Source organism: Hakea prostrata, chromosome 4 (genome assembly GCF_041222555.1).
Source record: "Hakea prostrata isolate BN-2017 chromosome 4, UWA_Hpros_2, whole genome shotgun sequence".
In the NCBI taxonomy this organism is placed as follows: Eukaryota; Viridiplantae; Streptophyta; class Magnoliopsida; order Proteales; family Proteaceae; genus Hakea; species Hakea prostrata.
In genome coordinates, this window is record NC_142603.1 from 43891189 (window position 1) to 43916179 (window position 24991).

General features: G+C 37.5%; 2 protein-coding genes and 1 non-coding gene across 3 annotated transcripts; 2 read left to right on the forward strand and 1 right to left on the reverse strand.

Moving 5' to 3' along the window:
* Positions 1 to 1488: 1488 nt before the first annotated feature.
* On the forward strand, positions 1489 to 3467 carry LOC149019011 (uncharacterized). The gene has a single exon (XM_089153102.1). It carries the CDS (start codon positions 1626 to 1628, stop codon positions 3069 to 3071), a length of 1446 nt encoding a protein of 481 aa, XP_089009228.1. The 5' UTR covers positions 1489 to 1625; the 3' UTR covers positions 3072 to 3467.
* A 7778-nt stretch (positions 3468 to 11245) lies between these two features.
* Positions 11246 to 11370, forward strand: LOC149019012 (U6atac minor spliceosomal RNA). The gene has a single exon (XR_016173284.1). It is a non-coding gene; the product is annotated as a U6atac minor spliceosomal RNA (small nuclear RNA).
* Positions 11371 to 12411: 1041 nt separating this feature from the next.
* LOC149019013 (RNA demethylase ALKBH10B-like) lies at positions 12412 to 16919 on the reverse strand. The gene is made up of 7 exons (XM_089153103.1): positions 16265 to 16919; positions 15156 to 15286; positions 14921 to 15038; positions 14597 to 14713; positions 14328 to 14443; positions 14029 to 14183; positions 12412 to 13766 (listed from the first exon to the last, which is right to left on the reverse strand). Exons 1-7 carry the CDS (start codon positions 16812 to 16814, stop codon positions 13289 to 13291), a joined length of 1665 nt encoding a protein of 554 aa, XP_089009229.1. The 5' UTR covers positions 16815 to 16919; the 3' UTR covers positions 12412 to 13288.
* Positions 16920 to 24991: the final 8072 nt, after the last annotated feature.

A 24991-nucleotide genomic window follows, 5' to 3' on the forward strand; every position in this document is an offset into this window, starting at 1 on the left:
TTCTGGTCTAATTTAGGAAATTCATAGGCTTAGATTAAAATTTTATTTTCTTGAATTTTTGTAGACATCAGTTCACTTGCCTCTTGAGTCTTGACAACTAGTTTGGAGAGTTTAATTTATTCGTTTTTTCAGTTGGGAAAACAAATTTAAAAATAAAAAAAAACCATAATTTACATGAAAAAAAGTCATAACAAATTGTATAGGCATTACATATAAACTAATTATTGGTTGAAAATCTTCAACCCCAATATTTTTAGGTGTCTTAAGAATCATTTTAGAGCATGGTTTACTCCAAACAGCAATGCATGATTAGATAAAAATCCATTAACAAAACTTAGTCAACTAGGTACCCATTACAACCTACAAATTAGTAGGATATCTTTTAGGGATAATTACTATTGGTCCCCTGTACTTTGATTTTATTACTACTGTATCCCTTGTACTTTTCAAAATTACTAATCCAACCTTTAACTTTGTCTACAATTACTATTGCCCCCTACTGTTAAGTTCCGTTAGTTTACTGATGATGTGGCATCTTTATATTTTTTCAAAAACCCCAAATTACCCTTACACTTATCTCTTTACTTATTTACCCTTTTGTTAAGTTACATTAGTATCTTTAATTAACTGTGGAGAAAAAGTAACTATAATGCGTTTTATTCTAAAAAAAAACCACCAAATAAAGAAATAATAATTGAATAAAACTCAATAATAGAAACCGAAGAGGAAGGAAAATCAAATTCAAGAATATCACCTAATATATTTTCAAAATAAATGAAGTTTAGTGAAGGTGGGAAACCAAATCGGATTGGGATTTTGCTCATTTTATTAATTCAAAAAAATTAAATTTAGGGTAAAATTGACATTTAATCGGGTTTTTATAAATGGGGTAGCATCGTATTTGAATTTTTTAATTTTAATGAAGGGCAAAATAGACATTACATATTCAAACTTAACGGTTACTTAACACCGTTATAAGAAAGAGGGGCAACAGTAATTTCGTAAAGAACAGGGTTTTATTAGTAATAAAATCAAACTACACGGGGACGACAATAATTATCCCTATCTTTTATCATATTATATAATTAATATAGACAAAGTTCGCCCCTGGCCCCAAGAGGATTCAAACTCTGACCTTCTATGTGGAAGCGTTAGTCTTTTGCCAACTGAGTCATCTCCTCAAGGAACATTATAGGGTATTGTAACTTCCAATTGCAAACATTAGCTTGCAAGAGAGCCCTAAAAATTAGGAACCGGTTGACTACGATCCTGATCCCACCCTTCCAAATCGTTACGTTATTTAACCGATTCAACCTTCTCCGTTAAATTAAGTAAGATTTTTTATTCCTGAACTGATTCAGATCGGTTTGAATCGGGTTTTTGTTTGGCCGATTCCGAGTTGTAAGAACTTGCCTACGCTACGCTTACCTACGGAAACTTCACAGTATGGTATACCATGTTGCCTACGCAACACCGCATATTCGTCTCTTTCAAATTAAAAAAAAAATCTGTAAAATCTTGAATCCCACTCTTCGCTGTCGGTGTTTATATGTGATCCATCGCTCAGATCTGTTAATTTTGGGTTTTCTTCACAAGCCACTTCAATCTTGATTGATTTCTTCCCAATGAATTTCTTCAAGGCTGTTTTCGCTGAGGATTCGGATCATTCAGATGCGGAAGAGAACCAGCGACCTGTTTCAGAATCTCATCAAAGATCATCTAAAGATGAGGAAGACCAAGAAGGAGGAGATTATGATGAGGAAGCTCCATTGAAAGAACACGATTCAGACAACCCTAATCCTAATCCCAACACCAGCCCCAAAGCTTCGGGTGGTTCTGCTTGGAGTTTTGGAGGACTGATCCAGACATTATCCACCAAATCTGAATCGGTTCTTCAGACTTACCGTCGCGATCTGGAAGAATTTCGTTCCGGCTTGAAGAAAGAATCCGAGGTGATCCGTGAAGTTGCTAGTCGTGCTGTGAAGGACCTTCCTGTATCGCTTGAAGTCGGTGCATCTGTTGCTCAGGAATCGCTTGAGTCTGTAGGGCAAGCAATTGATGAGATTGGAAGCTCTGTGTGGCGTGGGACGTCGGAGTTCATTTCTCACGGTAAGGAAATCCTTGCTGCCGATCCTGAAAGCGATTCTTCTGATAGTCAGCAGTTAAGTAATTCTAATCTGAATTCGAAGCGGTACAACCGATTTGAGGCTCAGGTTCAAGCAATCCAAACTGATGTCAACACTTACTGTGAGGAGCCTGAGGATTTGGATGAGTTCAACAATTGGAAATCTGGGTTTATCCTCCAGGAGAAAGCCGAGGAGATTGAGAATTTAGGCGGCGAGAATGGGGTTATGGAGGGTATTTACATGAAGCTTGTACCCAATGCAGTTGATCATGAGACATTCTGGATTCGTTACTTTTATAGGGTATACAAGCTCAAGCAAGTGGAGGATGCTAGAGCTAAGCTTGTGAAGAGAGCTATTTCCGCGGACGAGGACGAAGATTTGAGTTGGGACGTCGATGATGACGATGAAGATGAAACAACTGGAGTGGCCGACGTGAAGGTGGATAGGTCGGAAGAGAAGGAGTTGGAGAAGGAATGCGCTTCAGAGATTGCTCCTGAGAAGAAGGCTGTTGAGGAACAACCGGTCAGTAGCTCTGATAAGACGACAGAGAGGAGTTCTATGGGAGAAATTAATAACATGGATCAAGTTATGGATAATGAAAATGGATCTAATAGAATCCTCTCGAAGGAGAGGCACGATCCCTCTGGATCTGGATTGGATGGTGATGATTCTATTACCAAGTTAGTAGAAGGGAAGAACGAGAGTGGTGAGTCTTCCAAGGATAGTGACTTTTCGGTTGTCTCGAGCCAACCATCATTGCCTGAGGAAGAGGAAGAAGACCTTGGATGGGATGAAATTGAAGACCTTGGTAGTAATGACGAGAAGAAAGAGTCTGATAGGAGGAGTCCCAGTAGAGCTGATCTGCATAAGCGCTTGAGTGCTGCTGAGGAAGATGAGGATCTTAGTTGGGATATCGATGATGACGACGAGCCTATGAAGCATTGATTAATCTCAAAAATAGGACACTGAATGATCTTTGGGGGAATTAAAAAGGTTGTCATTTCCCCTTGTCGGTTTCTATTTTCTATTACAGATGTTTAGTTGCATGTTGCTGATTATGATTTGTTCTCGTTTGATGGTTAACAGTGTAAATAATCATCTTTCTTTGTCAATATATGATGTCAAGTCTACTGCCCCGTGATTTTATTTATTGCCAATTCTTTCCTTTGTGTATGTTCTGTGCTCATATTATGGCTAAGTTTCAGGTGGTTTTGAAGATTGCTGCTTTGTTGTTTCCAACATGCAAGTGCGATTGCATTTGAGTGTGGTGTAGATTGGGCACTTGAATATTCTTTTAAATTTCAAGCATCAGCTGGTCCCTCTGGATTCTCTGTTAGATTATCCTATTCGTGTTTCATAGAAGATTGTTGCTTTTTACTGTGCTTAGTATAATTTATTTGTAGAATAACAAGGTTCTTTTCCTATCTTGTGTTACTTATTTTTTCACTCCCACCTCCTTCTCTACTAGGTGCTATTGTTGTTTGTCCAATGAAATTTCTGCTTTTTAATATTGGACTTATGTTTTCGATTGTGATTGGAGAATCACTATTAAACCAAGTTCTGTTGGATGTGGTTTGCTTGTGTTGCCCTATTAGGGTTTTTGAAGGACCAAACTCTGCTATGTTTCATGTTTTTGGATGTGTGCTTGTCTTCCAAAGTCTTGCCTTTTGCCCTCAAATGTTTTTTTGACCAACAGTATAGATTGTGCTTACATTGCTTCCTGATATAAATCCTCCTTGTTTTAATCTTAGTGGATATCCTCGACAGTTTTCTACTTAGGACCATTAGTGTGATAATCATCTTTCTGGCTCATACTCAATGTGCAACTGATTCTGAGACCCTTAAAAGTCTGTGTTAGGCAAGAGCTTGTAAAACACCATTATAGATTGAGTTGGTGCTTCTAGATATCAGTCATTTCCTTTCTTTACTCATTTCTTTCCAGCTTGTAGAGTGATTTATGTCATTGGTTACGGTACAGCCTGTTACAAGATCAATCCTGTTTGGTTTTTGTTCCCACTGTCGATTTTTATGCCCCATTAATGCAGTATTTCAGTACCATACCCTTGGTTTTATTCCTTGTTAGGCCATGTTTGGGCTCATAAAGAAGGCTTTACCAGTTCATGAGGCTGGGGAGGGTTAAAAAGTGTGCAGCCTTAGCCCTTCCATGCCAAGAGGGTTTTGCGACTCTAACATGACAATTAAGTCGCGATGGGCTCCCGTAATGGATATATTTTGGGTCTACATGTGTATGCAGTTTTCTATCCAACTATTCATCTAGCATAGGGGTGTAAACGGACCGGATTCGGATTGGATAGTGGTAATACCATTTCCGCATCCTATTATTTTCAGATGGATTCGGATAATATCCTATCGGTTTTCGGACAGATTCAGTCGGAATCAGATAGTTATTTTCTTAAGTAGATTCTTCTAAATGGGTATGAACACAGATTGAATGCAAGTTTTCGATTGCCTGTTTATATCTTTACCATTTTATTTGTGAGGGCTACGTTTGAAATTTAAGAATTTAGCAATTTGGTAGCTATTTTAGTAGAAAATCTAGACAAATAGTCACATATCACAGGTAAAAAAATTATAAAAATAAGAAAATAAATCTAAATAAGTAACTTAATCGGACGGATAATAATTGGTAAGAAAGGAGTATACCATATCTGCATCCTATTAGTAATCGGACGGATTCGGATACCTCTAAACGGATGCGGATGCGGATGCGAATTCGAAAGTGGATTTCGGTTATCCATTTACACCTCTAATCTACCGGCAGCAGCTGCTTAAAGGGGGATATTTTGTTCAGATATGTGGGGCCCGTTAATTTACTAAATGTGTATAGGTGCTTGTTGAGACCAATTGCTGCCGGGCTGTAAGGAGATACTCTACTTCTATTTTTCGAGGTTTATAACTAGTTTTAGTTTCTATTTTGTAGTTGAGAGGCTCGAGACTTCAAGAGTTAGGATTTACTTGCCATTAGTTTATATTTCAATTACAGGGCTTAAATGGTAAGTAGTTTTTATTTTCCAACTCTTCCCAATGTCCAAAAGGGAAATATCTGTCTTTAACCATTCACTATTATTAATTAGCAAGGGGGCATTCATTTGCTTAACTATTTGATTTGTTGAAAGAATTTGGTTTTGTAACTGTGAGCTCTATTATGTTAGTGTGGGAGAGACTCCTATGTTGGTTGGGATGAGACCTAGGGGAGAGTTAAGAGACTTGAGAGAGCTTTTTTTTTCTTTTTTTTTTTTTTTTTTTTTTTGGGGGGGGGGGGGGGAATTAGTAGCTTTATATTAGGGGGTAGAGACTATTACATAATGCCACAGAAGTGTTGAACCTGTGACTTCTTCACTAAGAGGTGCCAGTCATTAATGACTGAGCGACCCTTCGATGGTTGAGTGTCCCCTTTATCCCTTTCTTTTTCTCTTGTATTCTGCAACTTGATTCTATGTTTCATTCACTGTTTTGAGATTGTTTCATGTCTGAGAACCAATAGGAGGTACTATGTTTCTGAAATACAGATTGATTTCTACAAGGATGTTGAAGGATCGTTTCTGGAGTTCCTGACTGGAGAGGCCATACCACACCTTACAGTTCAGTTTTCTTTGAGATTTTGATGAGACTTTCAAGTAACTCAATCTGGAAATCTGTCCATCAATTCAGGGCCTAGTTTTGGCCAGTCAAAATCATGCTATCTTGGCTCTTAAGGGTTATTTCTTGAGTTGCTAAAGGGAGAAGACCATCTCACCTTGCAGTTGAGTTTTCCTGTATGTTCTGCTGCGACTTCTGAGTAATTGAGAATGTGTCCATAAATGGTAGCCCAAGTTTTGACAGCCAAATACACATTACCTAGACTACCTTTGGGATATTTTGATTTTCATCGGATGGTTAGGATTGTCAGTTCCAGGTAGTTACTGATTCTGGGACAGACCTGTAAAATTTCTCAACATCACAGTACTAATATTGCCCTGAGATTTATTTGACTGTTTCATGCATTCAATACCTACCTTCGACCAGGAAGTAGTAGTTATGCTTTCAGCAGTTCTCGCTCTCTCTAGCTCTAATCCTCTCATCTCTAACCATGGCTCAAAACCCCACTTTGGACGATTCCTGTTTTTTGTGTTTTTTTAAGTCTTGGATGAATCAGCTTCTTCTTGTTTGATTATTTAATTTATCAGTGTTTGCCCCCTGCAGTTCAGAAACCTCCTTTGCTTCTTTCTTGGTTACATTTTCATTCTTTTGGTCTCTAACCATCTATGCCTCTCCTTACTGAATATGATCTTGGGATACTCTTTAACCTGAGAGCTGAGGTAAGAAACCACCTGGTTTTGCATGTTGTAGTCTTGTGGATGCAGATCCATCACCAAAGCAGGCTTGCTTTCTTAGAGATATCCAATCAACTCTTTGAGATTTGCAACCCAGGAGGGCTCCTCAATCAAACTCCCTCTTCATTAGTCTGAAGAACAGTCCCACTGTCAAGACCAAATTCAATTGCAACCAACCCAATCCTTGGTTTATATACTGGCCAACCACCACCCCTAAAATCAATGACCAGCAAGCAAGTATTAATCCTTGCCCCTGAGCTTCTACTTCTAAACCTTCCAACTCCCAAATCCAATGTTTCTCCCTTGTCATTTTTGTTTTTGAAAACCCTATGTTATCAAACCCCCTCTACAACTTGGAATCACCATTCAAAACCCATAAAAGTCAACCAACATCCCCCATATAACCTCCCCTATACTCTTATCACTTCGGCTGCCCCATTCAACCAACAAAAGCCCTAAATTGCTCAGTTTTTCTTTTAAGTTTCAATTTCCGTTGATCTTCTTTTACATGACACCTGATCATCAAAATTCTTCCATCATTCACAAGCCTTCCCACACAATCCGTCTCATCACCTATCAAACCATCAAAACCACCATCACTTTCACTTTTCAAAACCCCAAACCCTAATCCTAATTTGTTTGGATCATCAAATTCAGAATTCTAATCACTTCCATGAAACCTCTAACCTTCACTTTTATATTTCTATTCAGTTAGCTGTCATAACCAAATCCCAAGTATAAGGGTGTTAGATGGTTAAGTTTCATTCAGTTTTGTACTTTGATGGTAGAGACCGTAATCATACCAATTAATTGAACTGCCAGAATCAAAGCCATGACTATTTAGTGAACGATTAGTTTTTAAATGGGTTTTTATTGAATGGTTGTATATAGTCTGAAGACATTTTTGGTCTATTGGTTTAAGCTAAATTGTTTGAAAAACTATTTTACGCATTTACATTTTCTTTTTTGGATGAACAAAATATTGCTTCTTGAACTCCAAGAAGGGGAGGAAAGGAAAAAAGAGGGCTGGGGCTGGGATGTGCAGCCACAGGGCTGGGAGGGAAAGGGGGCGGCAGGTTGGGGTGGAAGCCTAAGAGAAGCCTAAGAGAAGCCTAAAAAAAGCTAGAAGGTAGTGATGGTGTAGGACCAAGACTCCAAATATCAACAATAGGCCTGTTCCTTGGGGTACCCAAAATAGGGGGATGGGGAAACACCTGATATTTGGAGAAGACATCAAAGTAGATGACTTTCCAAACCACCCACTTAAGTCCAAGAACCTGAGGTCCATTCCTCAGATTAAGCTTCCACAAAAGATGCTAGATGGCAACCTTAAACATCAGCCTGCTTGTATAGTCACAAATAGTAGAGCCAGAGAAGGATCTCAAATCCATCACCATTTAGGAGCCAAAACCTGGGAACGTCTAGAGGCCTGATGGAGGCTATGGACTTCCTCCCAAATGGAGTGGCAGAAGGGGCGAAAAAAGAGAAGGTGATCCATGTCTTCAATGCCTTCCTGACAGGGGCTGAAATTAGGGTTAGCGGAATGTAGCTGTTTATAAGGAAGGCTTGAATGGGAATGTAGATGTTATGGGCTCTCAAAACAGTGAAAGCATGGCCAGGACTGTGACCTTTGAACTATACTAGAGAGAACTCTGGGACAAGAGGATCAGGGTGCAGGTTGGGTTCCAAGCAGAGGAGTACTGAAGGCTCCATTGGACGATGCCAACCAAGTCAAATTGTATTTATTTTATTATTATTATTTTTTTTGTTGTTGGGGGGGGGGGGGGGGGGGGGAGAGGAGGGGTTGTGGGGGTTTGTTCCTGACATGATCGCAACCCGGGGGAGGGGGAGGGAGGAGACCAATATCCATTGAAGGGGAGCAGACTTTGGGATGTGGATGTCAATAGTCTCAGCAGGGGCAGACAAAGTCGAATGGGATACCCTAAGGGATGCCAAAGGTCCAAACAGAAGATGGAAAATCGATCCAAAATGAGAGAAGATGTAGTACAGAGGACAAGGAGCTCGAGCATGAGTGGCACTATTGTTCTTTTCTCCTACCTGTTATGTCTCACTTGGTGGTGGATTAGTACCATCACAATTTTAGTTTAGAGGTTTTACGTGCCTTAAATGGTGTGGAACCATTGGTTGGCTGGCTGAGGTTAAAACGATTCGGTTCTGATACATGGTTTTGGTTTGATCACACCCTTAACCCTAACTTTGACGAAAACCTAATCCTCAAGTGTACGCACTCCCAGTTTTAGCCTAACAGAATAGGCTGGTTTGTATAAGATCCTGTGTAATTGGTCCTAGTTGATCCTTTCACCCTGGGGCTACACCACCTGGTGCCATCATACTTTATGGTCTTTCTATCTCCCACTTATGAGTTAGCTTGCACTCACAGGAAATTTGCTTTATCTAATAAAAATTTGACAATAAATGATTATCCAGCAACAGTTAAATGAGTGCTACTGCATGTTCGGAACTTGGAAACTTTTCATCTGAGCAGTGGCTAAGGCTGTGTATATTTGCCCCTCTTAGGCTGGCAAGAGGCTTGTGCAGTGGGACACTCATTTTAGCAAGTCATCATCCATTCTGTAACTAGCCTGGTTAACCAGCGTGCCATCATAATCATCTCAGACATAATAAACTTGCATATGCGAAACAGTTCATTATGTTGAAAACAAGTAGGACTCGAGCAAGTTGCCATTTGACTGTTTTATCACTAGTTGAGACCATGGTTCACAATGTCGGCGACATATCGCCGACACAGGGCAATATGTCGCCATGTCGCTGGGGGCGACACGACTCCCCCCAGCAACACGATATATACCAAATATCGGCGACAAATCGATATATCGCCGATTTTTCGGTGATATATCGCTACATTCGTCATATATAACAACCTTTCGTTTGTTTTTCGCCGATTTTTCGTTCACTTTTTGCCAAAGTGACATAGGAACCCCGTGTCCGTTGACAACAATATGTGAAGCATGAGTCATACTCAACATAATTGTATAATGAATTGTAAACTTGAGTACATCTCTTTACTAATTGTGTATTTGTGTTCTTTTTGCATATTTACATTAGTTTATATGAATTTTCCAAACTTCCAGTTTTGCCCGCATATAGCCGAACATGTGATAATTATAAACTTTAGGTTAGGTGATGTTTTAGGTCAAAATAACACTCCCAATGTGTTTATTGACCTTATTGACATCAAATTAGGTTACACGTCAAATTTCAGGTCAAAATGACCTGAAATACCCTTCGAAACAGAGGTTCGATTTTTCATTGAACCCCTGCCAAAGTCGACCGACTTTTGGCGACATGGGCCGACATGTCAGACCTTGGTCGAGACCCCATATAAAACCAGATTAACTTTGCTTGTAAAGGCATTTCTGTCTCTACTGCAGGCATTGCAGTCCTTGAGCTGCTCAATTTTGGGTTGGCTTGCTTTGCCTATAAAATGTGATCCTTTTAGGGTGTAGGGTCTGAACGCGATTGTGCCTAAAAGATCACTGCATGTAGCCATGTACTGCTTAGAGCGCCGTGCAGCTCTAATGGCTTGAATCAAAGTGTTCTGCACAATAACGGTAACTGAATATCAAATCAGGGAATCAGGATCTGGGTTGGGTTCGGTTGATTCTGATTCTGATTCTGATTCATAATAATGGAACGACTCAGTCTGAACCCCAGAAACCAGCATCGATCAGGCTGGAACCAGGATTGGCTTTCTGGGTGTGGGATCCAAATTCTTCGTTAAATTTACTTGAATTTCTAACTAATTATTTCTTCAATTTGGAAAGAACATAAAGATCACTTCTGGAACTAGATGAAGTTGCGATAGATATCTCAAAGGGTTATGTTGTTGAATCCTTCTTCTATCACCTGAACCTGCTCATAGGTACTTGTGTTGTGTCTATTGGTTTGCTTTCTGGACCTTAATAATTGAGGGTTTATCTCAAATCTTTTGAGGACAACACTGGCAAGTCTCCATGGCTACTGCTCTGGTATCATGTCTCCCATAAACCCTAATAATCTAAGTGCTGATAGTGTTTTCAGAGGAGCTCCCACCAGTAGGATATAACAGCACAATGGGCAAACGAGTGATTCTTGTTTGTCCCTTTTATCTTTTTACTGTTTTTGGAAGCAAACACATTCAATTATTATCCAGTTGAGTGACAAACTCAAGGCATCCTTGGCCATTTACTGTTGGATATACTATTCCAAAATGAACAATTTGGTCCACTATACAAAAAGATTATTCTATTTTACGACAACCGTAATAAGTGCATAGGAGATATGAAGAATTTAGACTAAGATCTCAATGATATAAAGAAAAGAAGAGTTGAGAATTGGAGTGTTTACTATGGATTTCAATCTGAATCAGTTGAAAATGGTCTAGAACAAGATTTGAGTTCAAAATTATTGATCACGGCCGATTCGAATCGGTTGATTTCCTATTCCTATTTCTAATCATGTATGATTCAGTGTCATCTGGTAAACCCACCTACCTAATGTTCTTGTATGTGAAATTGATAAAACTTGCAGCTGATCTATCCCCATACACCAGACGCCTACCTTATAGGATGAAAAACTCGTGGATTTACAGTTCTTTCAAGAGATCCATACCTGTTTTAAGTTGAACATAACCATCATAGAGAACCTCCATCCAAACAGTTGCCTTGTGGGGTGAAATCAGTGGCTAGCATATATTTAGTCCCACATTGGTTTTGTATAAAACTGTAGTCTGTTTAATATATCACTGATGATTGTCTAAATAATGTGTTCGTTGAAAGGAGAGACGGTTGGCATCTCCCCTGACAGGGACGGGAACAGCTCTCGGGCTTTCCTGTTATCACATCCGGTTAAGGCTTCCCACTTCGGTGGATCTTATACCCAATTTTTTTGGACTTTTGTCCCAAGCAAATTTTCATCTCTGGGGTGTGTTTTGCTATCAATTCACAAAATAAAAAAGAAACAGGTAAGAAATTTAGGTCTAAAAATACTCGTGAAATGACTTGAAGCTAAGGATGTCAAGCATTACACTTTTGGTGCTGCACAAATTCTCATGGTACACTATGATTGTGGTATAAAAAAGGTATATATAGACATTACATATATGATTATATGGTCTAGATAGTATGATACTATTGGGACTTGCTTCTGTTCATTGATACATCTTGGGTTGTCAAATCAAGATCTCAATCAAGACTTGAGTCTCGAGGAAATCTCAACCATTGATTTTCAACGGTTGAGATTTCGTCGAGACTGAAATCTCAATCTAATGGCCGAAACCAATGCTTAACAGTTCAGTGCCACTAATGACGCTGAATCAAAGCAAAACATATACAATTGTGATGTAAAATAGAATATACTAAAAAGTATATATACGATATAGAGGGTAGGGTTGCAGTACAAAAATAGTGTATACGAAAAGTACGTATGCCATATTAGACACTACAAAATTAAGTGATATAAATCAGTTTTGCCTTCAAACCGTTTCCCTCGGTACAAATTCAGTATATGAAGTCAGTGTCACACCAAAAACTTTAACTGTAGTACTGTACCCAGCAATGAAAACGATTTTTAATAACCGCATGGCATCATTTTTTTTTTCTTTCAACAAAAAGAAAGAAATGCATTTAGTAGGGGAAGTTGTCACCGTTACACTATAGACTTGACAGATTTATATCGCTCTCTTCAAAATGAAATGAAGTTAGTTCTAACAACCACTTTTCTAGAAAGTGGAATCAGATACCACATATTGAGATGTTCATTGTGATTTCAAAAAGTTTGATTATTAGGGGATCAAATTCAAAAGTCACATATTATTGTTGTTGCTTTTGACCATACACCAAATCTCTCTGACATTTATGCTTAGCTCCTTTGCCTTGTTCAATCCTTTTAAGATGCTTCGTGCTATCATCCTTGTGTGACAGATGATACAGTTCTGTACGGGCGGTGTAGACAAAATTAACACTCTTACTCAGAAGGATTTCATGAACATAACATGGAGCATATGACTCCCTTGCCAATGAGAACAAGAAAGGAAAGAGATTCCTAGCAGGAATACCTTTGTTTTGATGGCACTTTTTGCATAAATTGAGTAGACTTACTATTGTTGGAGCATAAGGATCCATGTATTCAACTCCATTATGTTGGAATAACACTGAGTTGTATGGCTATTATGATCTGTAAACCAAACACAAGGGAACATGAAATTACTAGTCCAACCCATGAAGCTAAAATTTCCATCCATGTTGATATATTACATATGCTCTGATTTCTGATCGGTCCCCATGCTGATGCAAAGACCACATAACCAAGAGGTGACCTCTTGCCTGCAAGAAATAACAAATGCCATAGAGCGTGGAATATGACACATTAGCCTTGGCGTGAGAGACTGAATCCCCTACCAGTGGTGTTTTGTGATCGATCCTCACTAAAATAAAGAGATGCAAATAACAAAATTTATACAAAATTCCTCTCTTTGATAAGTTAATTGACAACACACTACTGACCTTCATGAAACTAAAACTAAATTATCTCCAAACTTCCTAATATGCAGAACGCCCCAAAACAGGGGAAAGGAAAAGGCTACAGACCCGTATTCAGATGGAACACTCCTGAACTGTCCCCATTTGAATCTAATAGATAAGAAGAAAACGACGAACCCGATGCTGAAGGCTTCTCTATGACATACAAGTAAAAACCTCTCATGATTTTGTACACAACTTTGGCAGGTAAACCAACCTACTCTTCTTTCATGTGAGATGCACCAAAAACCCAAATCAGAGCAAAACCAAGGTAGCAGCAAGCCAGTGTTCACTCTTTTGTGCCTGAATCGGATATGGGCTCTCCTGCTTGTGTCTCTACCGGTGAAGCTAATGCAAGAAACCTTCCCTTTTGAGCCCTGGGTGGAAGGTGCCTAGCAGGTTTCTTGGGTCCCATAGTCCAAGGTAAGAACACACCAGTGCCACCCCGTGGTACTCGTCTGGCGTTCATGACCATGGGGCGCATTGGGGCTAACATGACCAGTGGAGCACGGAGGACATCCCATCTGGGAATCATGTCCATGGCTTCTTTGTAAGCATTGAATGGTTCACTTGGCATCGAATATGGTTCTGGCAATCCTGGCTGCCACAGCGTCATGGCTTTGGTCAGTGGAGGGATGGTTTGTGGCCTCATCTGGTTGGCGTCAACCCGAACCTTGGAGAATGTGATGCTCACCCTTTTGTTTGAAGATGCACATATGACATGTCTTGCCATGTCAGCACTGTTTCCTCGCATTATTAGAAGTGACCTACAAATAATATTCCATAATCAATCAATCTGTTTTCTTTATATTCTGTTAACATATCCAGTTTATCATCTATTGATCATCTGGCAAGTAGTGTTCCAGAGGTCATGAAACTTAAAGAGAAACTGTTCAAGATCAAAGGAAGAAAATACTGTCAAACAGGGAATTCCAAGGAATTGCCAAATGTATAGCATGTGTGATTGATGCTTATAATCTCCCCAGAGTTAGTGTTGTATCAAAGAAACAAGGAACTTCGAATGCATACCCTTCTTTAACTGAAAGCATGAGTGGACCCTTAAAATTGCCCTGGTGATCACAGGTGAGAACACGTCCAAATGCCATGGTGGATTCAGAGAGAAGAAGTGTTGCTGTGGGTTGGTCCAAATGTGGTGGTTTCAGATAAGGTTGAGAGAATTCCCCCTGGTACAGAAGAGGAATAAGAAGAACATGAATAGATAGATGATCTAGTTGCAACTTGCATGACAAAAGAAAATGGACTGGAAGACAGATCAAATAGAGTTATAGAGAATCAAACCCTTTAAATTATTGAAAGAAGATACCTACCTCATCAAAGAAATTGATGATGCAACTGTTGGGTTTTCTGCTCTCGGGTATCAGATTCCATTGAACCAAGTGATCAATAATTGCTTGGAGAACAGGTGGAATTGGATCGATATTACCTACGAACAGACAAGGTATTGTCTAACAAGACCTTCCAGAACAGGAATACAGGATGGATAAATATTATCAAAAACTTGGTTCCTAAGGAACAAAAATAAATAACAAATTCATGGAAGCAAAACAAAAATATAAACTGCAATAGTTAATCTTACTCCTCTGAGATTTGGTATCTGTTTCATCTTTAATCTGCCCGAAAATTGGAACCCCAAGCTGAATTAGCTCTCTCTTGTTCCCCTTCAGCTGCTTGTTGAATAAAATAAACGTTTCTCCTATTTTACCATAAGACCCAGTTAGGATTCTTGTTAGCAGAATTTGAAGATAGAATATCAAACAGTTTGATTGCAATGCAGCTAAGACTACCAAACAAACTTAAAACCCACCCAATTCCAGGAATCCTCATTAAAGGTCTTTGCAATGTGAACACACAAAAAGCAAAATTTTGAGACGGATGTGGTAACTTCTGACAGAGAACCCACCTGAGAGCTCTCCATTTCGACCAGAGAGGCGGAGTTGATCAACAAAGGAATTGAGCTTGGAAAGTTCAGATTCAGTAAAAATGTCCTCATACAGTTTTAAGCCTTTCACCACATTGACCTGTTAGACACAACCAATTAGTTGAAAACACAATTAACCATGCTCTTCTCTTCATATTTCTTCTAACATTAAAGAGTTAATGATAAACCCAAAAGGTTAAGGAACTATGGGACTTGCCATATGTCCCTTCACATGCTCCTTAGCAACAAAACCTTTAGTTGTCTTGATCTGGGCTCGGCGATTCTCACAGTCTTTATGGTTGGAGCAAATTTGTGTACTTTCAACAGGTAACTCCTCTTCTTGAGATCCTAAGCAACAGACAGATAATCAGAAAAATACAATTCAGAATGTCCATTAGAAGAGCTTCCATAATGTTAACAGCGATGTCACTCTGTTCATCCTGCTTTGAAGAGTGTGCCGAGTTGCCTCGGCCAGGGGAAGATTACCATTCTTCACAGACAAAGCCTTGGAGACAAAGTTTTCTTTTTTGACACCTAAAACTTATTAGGAAAGTCAAATATCACGGGTTTATTGGGATCGGACGGCTATAAATAAATGATGATTTAAGACATCGCAACACAGGAAGCTAACATATGGCACTCACAAATTCACAAGTCACAACCACCCAAATATTAACGGTAGATACCTCGAAATGCTAAAACCCAAACAAGCCTTTTTCTTCGGTAGAACATTAATTAATTTAATTTTTAATTCCAATATTCGCTAACACTTCTGAAATAAATAATAAAATAAATTTCAGTCTTTATTATTATTGTTTTTTTTTTGTTCAAAGAGAAATTACAGTCACTAGCAGAGAAACGGCGAGAAATCGTGAAAAACGCAGATCGTTACCGGTTCAGACGGGTTGATGATCATCATTTCTAACTTTTAGAAATTGAAATGCTACAAGAAATCAATTCCTTCAACAAATTAGAAGGGGAAAAAATTCGGAAAATTCTTGAAGGAGGAGAAGAAACCCTGGATATTCCGGTGAAATTTTCGGTTTTGAGTTGACGAATTGATGTATTTTCGATCCGATGCTCATGGAAAAGCTTCAATCAATTTATGAGTAGATAGTAAGAAAATAATAGGGAATATGATTTGAAGAGCAACTGAAAGCAAGAAAATGAAATGAGAAACAGAGTTCATCTATCTGTAGTTCGAAACAGGAAAACTTAGTTCCACGTTTCACGGAAGTCAATATTCCTCACTAATTTCTCTTCAAAGCTATAACTTAGTAGAATTTTTCTCTCATCTACTCACAGCATCACAACATGTATATTTACCTGCTTCATCGGTAGCTTTAGGATCTGATTGCTCGTCAATGGCCACCACCTCATCAACACCCTCAGCTTTACTCTCCTCCTCCTCCTTCTCATCCTCTTCTTCTGGTTGTTCATTCACGACCTGAAAACTGTTAGAATCTTTGCAAGCATCTTCCTCTTGATGGAAAAATACACTAGCTGCTTCGATCTTCTTCTTTTCTTCTTCTGCTTCCTCTTTCATCTTCATTTTCTTAGCAGCAACTTTCCTGAGTTCTAAAGGAACATCAGCAATCGAGTAATATTTCTGCATCTGAAGGATCGGGATCCAATTCATCCGTCTCCTATGAATCGCAGCAAACACCGATTCATATTCTGCTCCATGGCCATCCAATCCAGCTAACTGTGTCAAGTGATTGCAGAGAGCATCAATGATGGCGTTCGCCGCTGCAAATTCTCCTCTAAACCAAGTGATAATGGCGTCTCTTGCTATTGTCTCCGACGGCATCGGCGGCGCCAGCATAGGCACAGGAGAAACCACCGGAACCGGAGCTCCATTGGCCGCCGTCGGCATAGTTGGACTTCTGAACCACCCCGTTCTGTATCGGAACTTTTGATGAATGCCGTACGACACGTAACGGAATAGGGTTTTAACAGAGAAAGCCTCACTCGTGAGAAATAGTTGGAAAACAGAGAAGAAGGTGTGGAGGGCTTCGAGGTTATATAGAAGCCCTGGGGTTTTGGGTTTCTATTGGTGACGTGGAAGTCAAAAATAAATCCACGTGGTAAATTTGAAAAGTGAGGTTTGTTGGCTGGCTCCGGTCTTAGAAGGGAAGTTGGAGTAGCTGTTTGACGGGAAGGAAGTCATGGAACTAAGGAAGGAGGAGGTGAAATTACAAGAATAGTCTTGTTGTAGTATTATATATTTTTTTAATTTTTTATTTTTGGGTAGAGAAGTCGTTAAAAGTTAAAACAGATTTGTAGCACGTGGGGAAATTCGAATATATTAGACATTTATGGAAATGAGAGTCATTTTATGCAAATTAAATCGGACGGTTGAAAATAGAAAGAGTTGACGTGGCAGTCTCAAGGCCCTTAGATTGATGATGTTTTCTGATTGATCTGATACCAAAGTTGCTGGCATGGGTCACGAGTATTTGGGACTCGACCGTTCTTTTTAGGTGGAGACAACTCAACTACCACAAGAGGTGGGGGGAGAGTTTCCTACCGCAAAAATGGTTGAGAATCTCATTTTAGAGATGGTGGGTCCCAGGTTTTATAGATGAGACCCCACCCAATTGTTTGATGTAAAGTTATTTTTAGGGTAACGGATTCACCTTGGAGACACATACCTAATAGATATGGCTCCTTCATTTATATGCAAAAACATATCAATGCCAAATGTAATATTACATAAAAGAGGAGATTAGGAATTTGGACTTGTCCTTCTAAATGGGTATAGGTGGGAACAAATCCCCACCATCCAAATTTGGTTTTATGCCTAAAGGTGTGGGTTCTATATCACAAATATGTAATTATTTTCCTATTATACTCCTGCATATAGAATTCTTAATGAAAAATTCTCCTGAAAGATTGCATTTATATATGCTTTTTGTTAATGTACGAAGTCGTTCGAGTTTTAAATTGGAGAAAAAGAAGAAAAAAAAAATTGAAGGAAGAATTTAGGGTAAAAAGCTTTCACACAAACATAACACTGAAAAAAAGAAGAGGTTTGATGGTATTTTCATTAATACTTATATAGTAAAAAAGATGTAAATGAAATATAATGCTCAACTCTTTTGAGTATAAGATCTTAACTTGGGAGAGAGAGGGGCGGAATTTTCAATTTTCTGAGTCCCGGTTAATTCTTCGTCAAGAGAGAACTATACTTTTGAATCATATAATAAGGAATAGGGCCACATAGACCCACTAAAATTTTCATATTTATAGGTGACCCAGCCACTAGTGTGTGATTCAAAACCATCAGAGGGGCACATTGTTCTCCCTGATAAGGACGTAATCTATATTCGATTTTTTCTATTTAATTAAACAAATACCCTTAGGGTTTTTGAAAATAAATTATTGGGTTTTCGGATTTGAGATTTAAGGATTTAAGATTATTTTAGGTTAATTTGGGTTCAACGGAATATGATTTTTTTGGGATGAAAACAGATTCGATTTGATTCAATTAAAAAAAAAAAAAGTCCTTAGTAGGATATTTTGCATTTCTCTACAGAGATTCTATTTATTAATTAATATTAAATTATTTCCAACAAAAGAAGGGTGAAATAATATTAAATTATTTCCACCACCTTCAAGGCCCCTGTGAACCGCGTGCAAGCCGTCAATGTCACGACGCTCTATAATAAATAGCATTCTGGTAAAGGTCAAAATTTATTTTATTATTACCACTTTCATTTTTGAAATAATTTTTCTGGGTACAAATTTGTGAAATATTTTTATTTATAGTGGCAATCTGCATAAAACTATAGAAAATTTCGGTAGTTAAGAAATCTATAAAGCCATCAAAATATTTAATTTTTTCCTGAATTTATTTTTATTTTTCTTCTTTCATCTTCCTCCTCAAGCATGGAAATGAACCTCTTCAAAGATTGTCAATAAAATAAAAGAAGAGTCAATTTTTGAAAATTTTAAAAAATAAATAAAAGAAAACTTTTAATCCCACCTCTTCTCTTACTTTTTAATTTAATATTATTTCCTGAATTACCTAATTTTTCATTTAAATCTCATACTATTAGCATTACTAGTTTTAGAATTTTAGTTGGCTTTTATTTATCCATTGTCTTGTTGTCATAGTATACTTGGAGCTCCTTGGATCAGATCTAGTTCCTAAATACAAAACAAGTGTGAGAGTAGACCGCCTTTAAGGATGGAAAGAACCCAGAGTCTCTCCCTTGATGAATAAATGTTCAAGGAGATGAAGAAGAGAATGTTCTTCAGGAGTAATTGTAAAAGAATAATGGCTAGAGTAGAGTATTCAAGTCTTACTGTTGCTCATGCATAGTGATGTTATATATAGCTAGTCCACACCTCAGGAGGGCCTGAAGATTTCATAACCCTACAATTAGCATGGTTTAAATGAATGGTGGAAATGGCTTCTTGGAGAGGCTTGCTCAGCAAGCCAATAATACGATTTGATTGACAGCTGGAGATCTCATTATGAAATCAAAGGGTCACCACCAAGGTTGATCTTGATGTGACATCAATCCCTAACAGGGAGACAAAGCGTGGGTATGTAGTATTCGAGGCCAGTTTGGACGAATGAGAAAGCTTTATCGCTAGCAATGAACATTTAATGATTCTCAGTGCATTCAATGTAGAATTAAATGCGGTGATTGACGTCTGGCTAAAGATACGTCAAATCTCTTATAAATGCTACTTTTGTCGGGAAGTCGCATGGTAATAATTATATGTCACTGCTATGCCTACTTCTCAACTTATCAGCTGACATCTCTTCCGAGAGGTGCCATATTTGAGAAGTATCAAATGAACCATTTTGGACTAGATTTGAGCCATTGGTTTGGTTCGAGTGGTCTGTTCTGATTCAGTGGCTTGAACCGTAATGACCATAACACATTGTCAGTATTACTCTTATATCCTCAGCTAAAAATATTATCCATGAATTACAAACTATGTGAAGATCTCTAATTGGGATAGAAATAGCAGATTAGAGATAAAGAAACAAATTGAACGTAGAGTTTCTCATTCAATATTGTTCTCATACTTCTTAACATATTTAAAATTTTGATCTCCTAATAGAAGAGGGTGTTTTTGGTATATTTTCATACTATAAGGAGTTTGACTCATATTAGATAACTCAATAAATGACATTAGTTTTAGGGTTTAGGGGGTGTGGTAAAAATCTCTCAAAACTTAATTAAATTTTTTTCTTGTATTTTTTATTTAAAAATCATATAATACCAATTATAATGTACAGAAAAACAGAAAATCTCTTTTTCTGTATTTCCCAAGAATTTTTGTCATACAAACATTTATTATAGTAATTAATAGAGCATTAAGTAGTCTAAAAAATGATATTAGTTGATAATCCAAGGTATTAGTATTACAGGTGATCATGTGCCGTTAAAGCAACCAATCCAATTACGATGTGCACAGAAACATAGGCTAAGATCATTGTGCATGGGTCCCACCCCTGAGAGGGAGAAGGGCTTTAGAGTAAATTGCTTAGAGGGAATGTGAGGGTGAGTCAAGGGGCAGTGGGTAAGTTGATTACGTGACCACACAGCAACGCGCACTGGCAGCTGGTGCTGCACATGAAGACGAGATTCCTGCGCCCACCAACAGCAGCTCACCCCGCAAAGGTTAGCGCAGCCCTACTACACTAGGTTTCTCTCCTACCATGCCTCATATCATCAGCCACGCAACATATTCTTATGATGAAGTTACTTAAGGCTGCGTTTGTTTGCAAATGTAGGATGAAAAAAAAACATATGAGCCCCATGTGTAGTGGGATTATCTGTTTGTTAAGGTGGGGTGAAAAAAAAACATATGAACCCCATGTGTAGTGGGGTGAGGGAGAAGGAAATGAAATGAAATGAATGGGTTTTGTGAAAAAGTGGTAGTGGTGGGTCTTACTTTTTACTTTTCCAATTTTTTTCACAAAATCTTACCAAATTTGTGGGGTTTTAGAAAGCCATGGGGTGAGAAAGTTGGGCTGCCACCTCACCAGACAATTTTCCTTGTTTCAAGGAGGCTTGTCTCTCACTTTCCCACCCCAAACAACCAAACAATATACACTTTTAGGAAAAATAGAAAAAGTAGAAAAAACTTGCTTTTTTTCAAGAATTTTCCCATCGAATTTTCCCATCCCATTTTTATTCCAGCAAACAAACGCAGCCTAAGTTAATGCGCATGACTGTCAAGTAGAATTTTAAATTGCCGGATCCAAAGTTACTGTCGAAATTTCTATTCGACGATTCAATTTGTTTGGCATGACGGTCTTGTGCAAGACTGAAGCAAGGTCCGCCTAATGGCTCCACTTGGCTTGTCTCTGCTCTCACAAGGGAGTCTCGATCGATTCCGTATCCTCTATTCCGAATGGTAGAAAATTCTACTCTTTTATACCCTCCACTATTCTAAATATTGATTAGATGGATCAAAAGTCGATTCCTCCTAAATGTACAATGGGAACGTATGAGAATAGTAGAGGATCCCAACTCCTAGATTATGGGATTCAAATCCTAAAAATACGAATAAGGTGGCATTGGCACATATCTCTCCCCCTGCGCCCACTCAAACACGTGAGTTTATATATTGGGGAATGTGTATTACATAATACATATAAAGTAGGATTTCGCCCCAGGCCCTGAGGGGATCTGAACTCTGACCTCTTACTTAAAGGTGTTAATTTTTACCAATTTAGCCACCCCTTGAAGTTAAGCATGAAATTCTTTTTGTTATTATTATTGTAACCACAATTATTAGATCTCTAAAACACCACGCGACAACAAACAAAAGTTCAAACATGCGAAGCTTATTCATTATGACCAGTCATAGTTCATGTACTTAGATACAAAAAAATTTGGCCATGTACCAAACTTCCCTCTCCTTTTTTTTTCCTTGATGATGAAAAACTGAACTTTCTTTCTCATTAATTTAGATTGAGCCAATATCCTAATCTTTCCCTTTCCTTTTCTTTATGCTTTATGCTTGTGACCCAACAATTGAGGTTGGGACAAAAGAATAAAGGGCAGTTCTCCCAATTTGGCAAGGGAAAGACTGGAATGGATTATTTGTTAGGTACTTTCATTGTTTAGAAGTAACAACTTTTCGTGCCCTATTTATTCATTTCTCTGACTTATATTTTATTCTTGGAAGCAAATTTCTCACTACTTTCCTTGCTTATCCGGTGACAAATAGTTTGTTTTGCTTTTCAAATCGTTTGTATATATTTATACTAGTACACCACTAAAGCACTAACCCACAACCTCAACCGTGACCATTGGTGTCACTCTTAAGTTATTTTTGTTCTCAATATTTAAATATTTATTGGCTAAAGGGTAGCTGAACGGACGTGTGAATAGGTTAGCTGAACAGACTTCGAATATTCACCGTTATATTTGTTAAATTAAATCTGAATCGTTCAATAACATTCTTATTTTTCCTCCCATTATTAGGTTAGTTAAGTTTAACCTAACATCTCTTTCTTTTTCCTTTGTTTCTTCGAAAAATTTTTCAGAGCCAATGAAGATGGAGAGGGAACAGATGAAGAGATAGAGAAGGAATAAAGGAAGAATGTTTTAATAGTTACTCGAACCACCAGCGTCGAGTGTTTTTATTTTTATTTTTTAAATTTAACTAGCGATAGAAGGTTATTTTAATTAACCCATAAATAATAGGAGAAAAAAATAGGAATTTTGGACAATTTAGATTAGGTCGAACGTTGGAAATTTAGAATGGTTCAGTTAACATATTTACACATCCGTTCAGCTACCCATTCCCATATTTATTTTCATAAATATTATGATATTTAGTTTTCCTATTTCTCTATTTTATATATAATGATAAATTAATTAATTAATATTATTTTTAATTAAAAATAAACTTTAATAAGAATGTATACAAATCAAGTCTAACCATCACAACCGTAGACCTTTTGAAACCCTCAATTGTATAGATCGAAAATAAATAAATATATAATGATAATGAGACCATCCTCAAAGAATAAAAAGAAAATAATTGACAATAAATTTTTTTATTTATTCAGAGGGCCAAAAAGAAAGTTTCTCTAACCATTGATAACAACAAAGTGTAGTCAAAAGAATTATTTAAATTTAAATAAGAATTAATATATACCAGCCTTTAGATCTTAAAAACCATGTTTCAAGATCCAAGCATGACAACTGCAAACAAATATTAGCTAGTTAAATATTCTGTAGGTGGAATAAAATGGTTTCTATGTGTTACTCATATCAAGTTTTTTTTTTTTTTTTTTCATTTCCTATTCTTTATTTTAATTTTATATTAAACAATTTGATCCAATCAATACTATAGTAATCTACATCTAAGCAAACATGCATGTTGAATTTTCAAAGAAACTTCTAAACAATGAGCAAAAGACAAATTAGGCGAGAGGCAAGATCACATGTATACAAATTGATAATGTTTTAAATTTTACTTAAAATATTTTCATAAAAATAATTAAAAAATATTGACACCTAACCACATTAGCAAAACTCTAAAAATAAAAAAATAAAAAAATTCTAAAAAAAAATGATAGTTTTTTTTTGGGGTAAGCTACTATGATAGGTTGGTGGTGCCTTATGGTGGATATGTGAAACAATCACATTATGAAAAAAGGAAAAAGAAATAAAGGGAGATTGGTACCTGTGGTGAAACATGTGAAACCAAACTTAGAGGTGGAAGTTGTCTGTTTGGCAGGTCAGAAAGAAAGTGATAAAGCCAAACTTCACATTTTGGGTGTCGAGCTGTTTTTCTTAGATGAATGAAGACAACCATTAATCAAAGACCCCAAAGGGGAGGAGAGAATACAGAAGAGAAGAAAAGAGAGAAAGTTATTTTTGTTTTGGTGTGGGGAGGGGAGGGGGTTGGGGATTACAATTAACTTCTCGACAATACAGTGGAGCTAAGACCCGAAGAAACAACAATAATTTTGTTCTTTTGGATATTCAAAATAGTGGAATGGAGGAGAAAAGGAGCTTAGTTGATACATCAAAGCAGATGACTCTTCAATTCAAGTCTGTAGATCTAGATTTAGAAGATCATCTTCTAAGGTTCTATTCCTAACATAAATGAGACTAAAAGCATTGAACACTAATTTGCCTACCATGTCACAAACTTATCTCGAGAACAAACCGAATCCCTAAAGAACCTCAAGAGGGCATCTACAATACGGCCAAATGGAGATACCAGCTTTTGCCCATAAGGCGCATGAGTAAAGGGTAAGAGAAGAAGAGACAATCAACATCTTTCAGACCATTTCAACACAAGATGCAGTGAGATTGATATTATCAAAGTGACGGTGAATGAGAATAGAGTAAAAGACTGAATGGAGAGCCAAGGATGCGACCTTCGGATCAAATCAAGGAAAACAAAATTAATGCAACTAGATCTTAATTTATTTTTTGGAAAACCCTCATTAAGCTAATAGATGGATCTAAAATATGTTCAATAATTTTAATATATATTTTATATAATTTATTTTTTTTAAACATCAAATAAGAATGAAGTTATGGGAAGATTGAACTTTCAATTCTCTCCATTGAAGAGAGTTAAGCACCCAAAAAGACACAGGGGTTGGATGTTGACCCCATATTTCATCTTAATTATTGACAACCTAGAAGTTTTAAGTGGCACTTTGCTAGTGATCTGAAGTGTTTCTTTCATGTAGAAAACTTGGTAAAAAGTAACCATCACCTTCCAAATAAGGTGGCGAATCTCTTAAAGCTATACTCATCTGGTTAATATGCTTTAATGAGATATATAAATTGATTGGGTATTTGTATATTCAACTCTTTTCCTCACCTCACAATAAAAAATTAAACATAAAAAACCTCTTTTGCTCACGTATATCTTATGATTTGCTTTAATAAAATTGAAAGACAACCACAAAGGTGGCAAGTAAGAGCCGTGACTCAAAGCTAGTAGCTAAGTTGTTCTTTACTAGTGGGTTTCTTTCATTGAAAGATCATTTTCATCAAGATAAATAAAGCATAGCAAGAGAAACCCCCCAAATTTCTAAACCACTTT

Excerpts from the sequence above, each read along its gene's own strand:
- LOC149019013 (XM_089153103.1), bottom strand. The coding sequence starts at position 16,814 with ATGCCGACGGCGGCCAATGGAGCTCCGGTTCCGGTGGTTTCTCCTGTG. Across the intron at positions 15,287-16,264 it reads TAAAGCTACCGATGAAGCAG|GATCTCAAGAAGAGGAGTTA; the intron begins GTAAATATACAT and ends TCTGTTGCTTAG. Across the intron at positions 14,444-14,596 it reads AGATACCAAATCTCAGAGGA|GTAATATCGATCCAATTCCA; the intron begins GTAAGATTAACT and ends GTCTGTTCGTAG.
- LOC149019011 (XM_089153102.1), top strand. The coding sequence starts at position 1,626 with ATGAATTTCTTCAAGGCTGTTTTCGCTGAGGATTCGGATCATTCAGAT.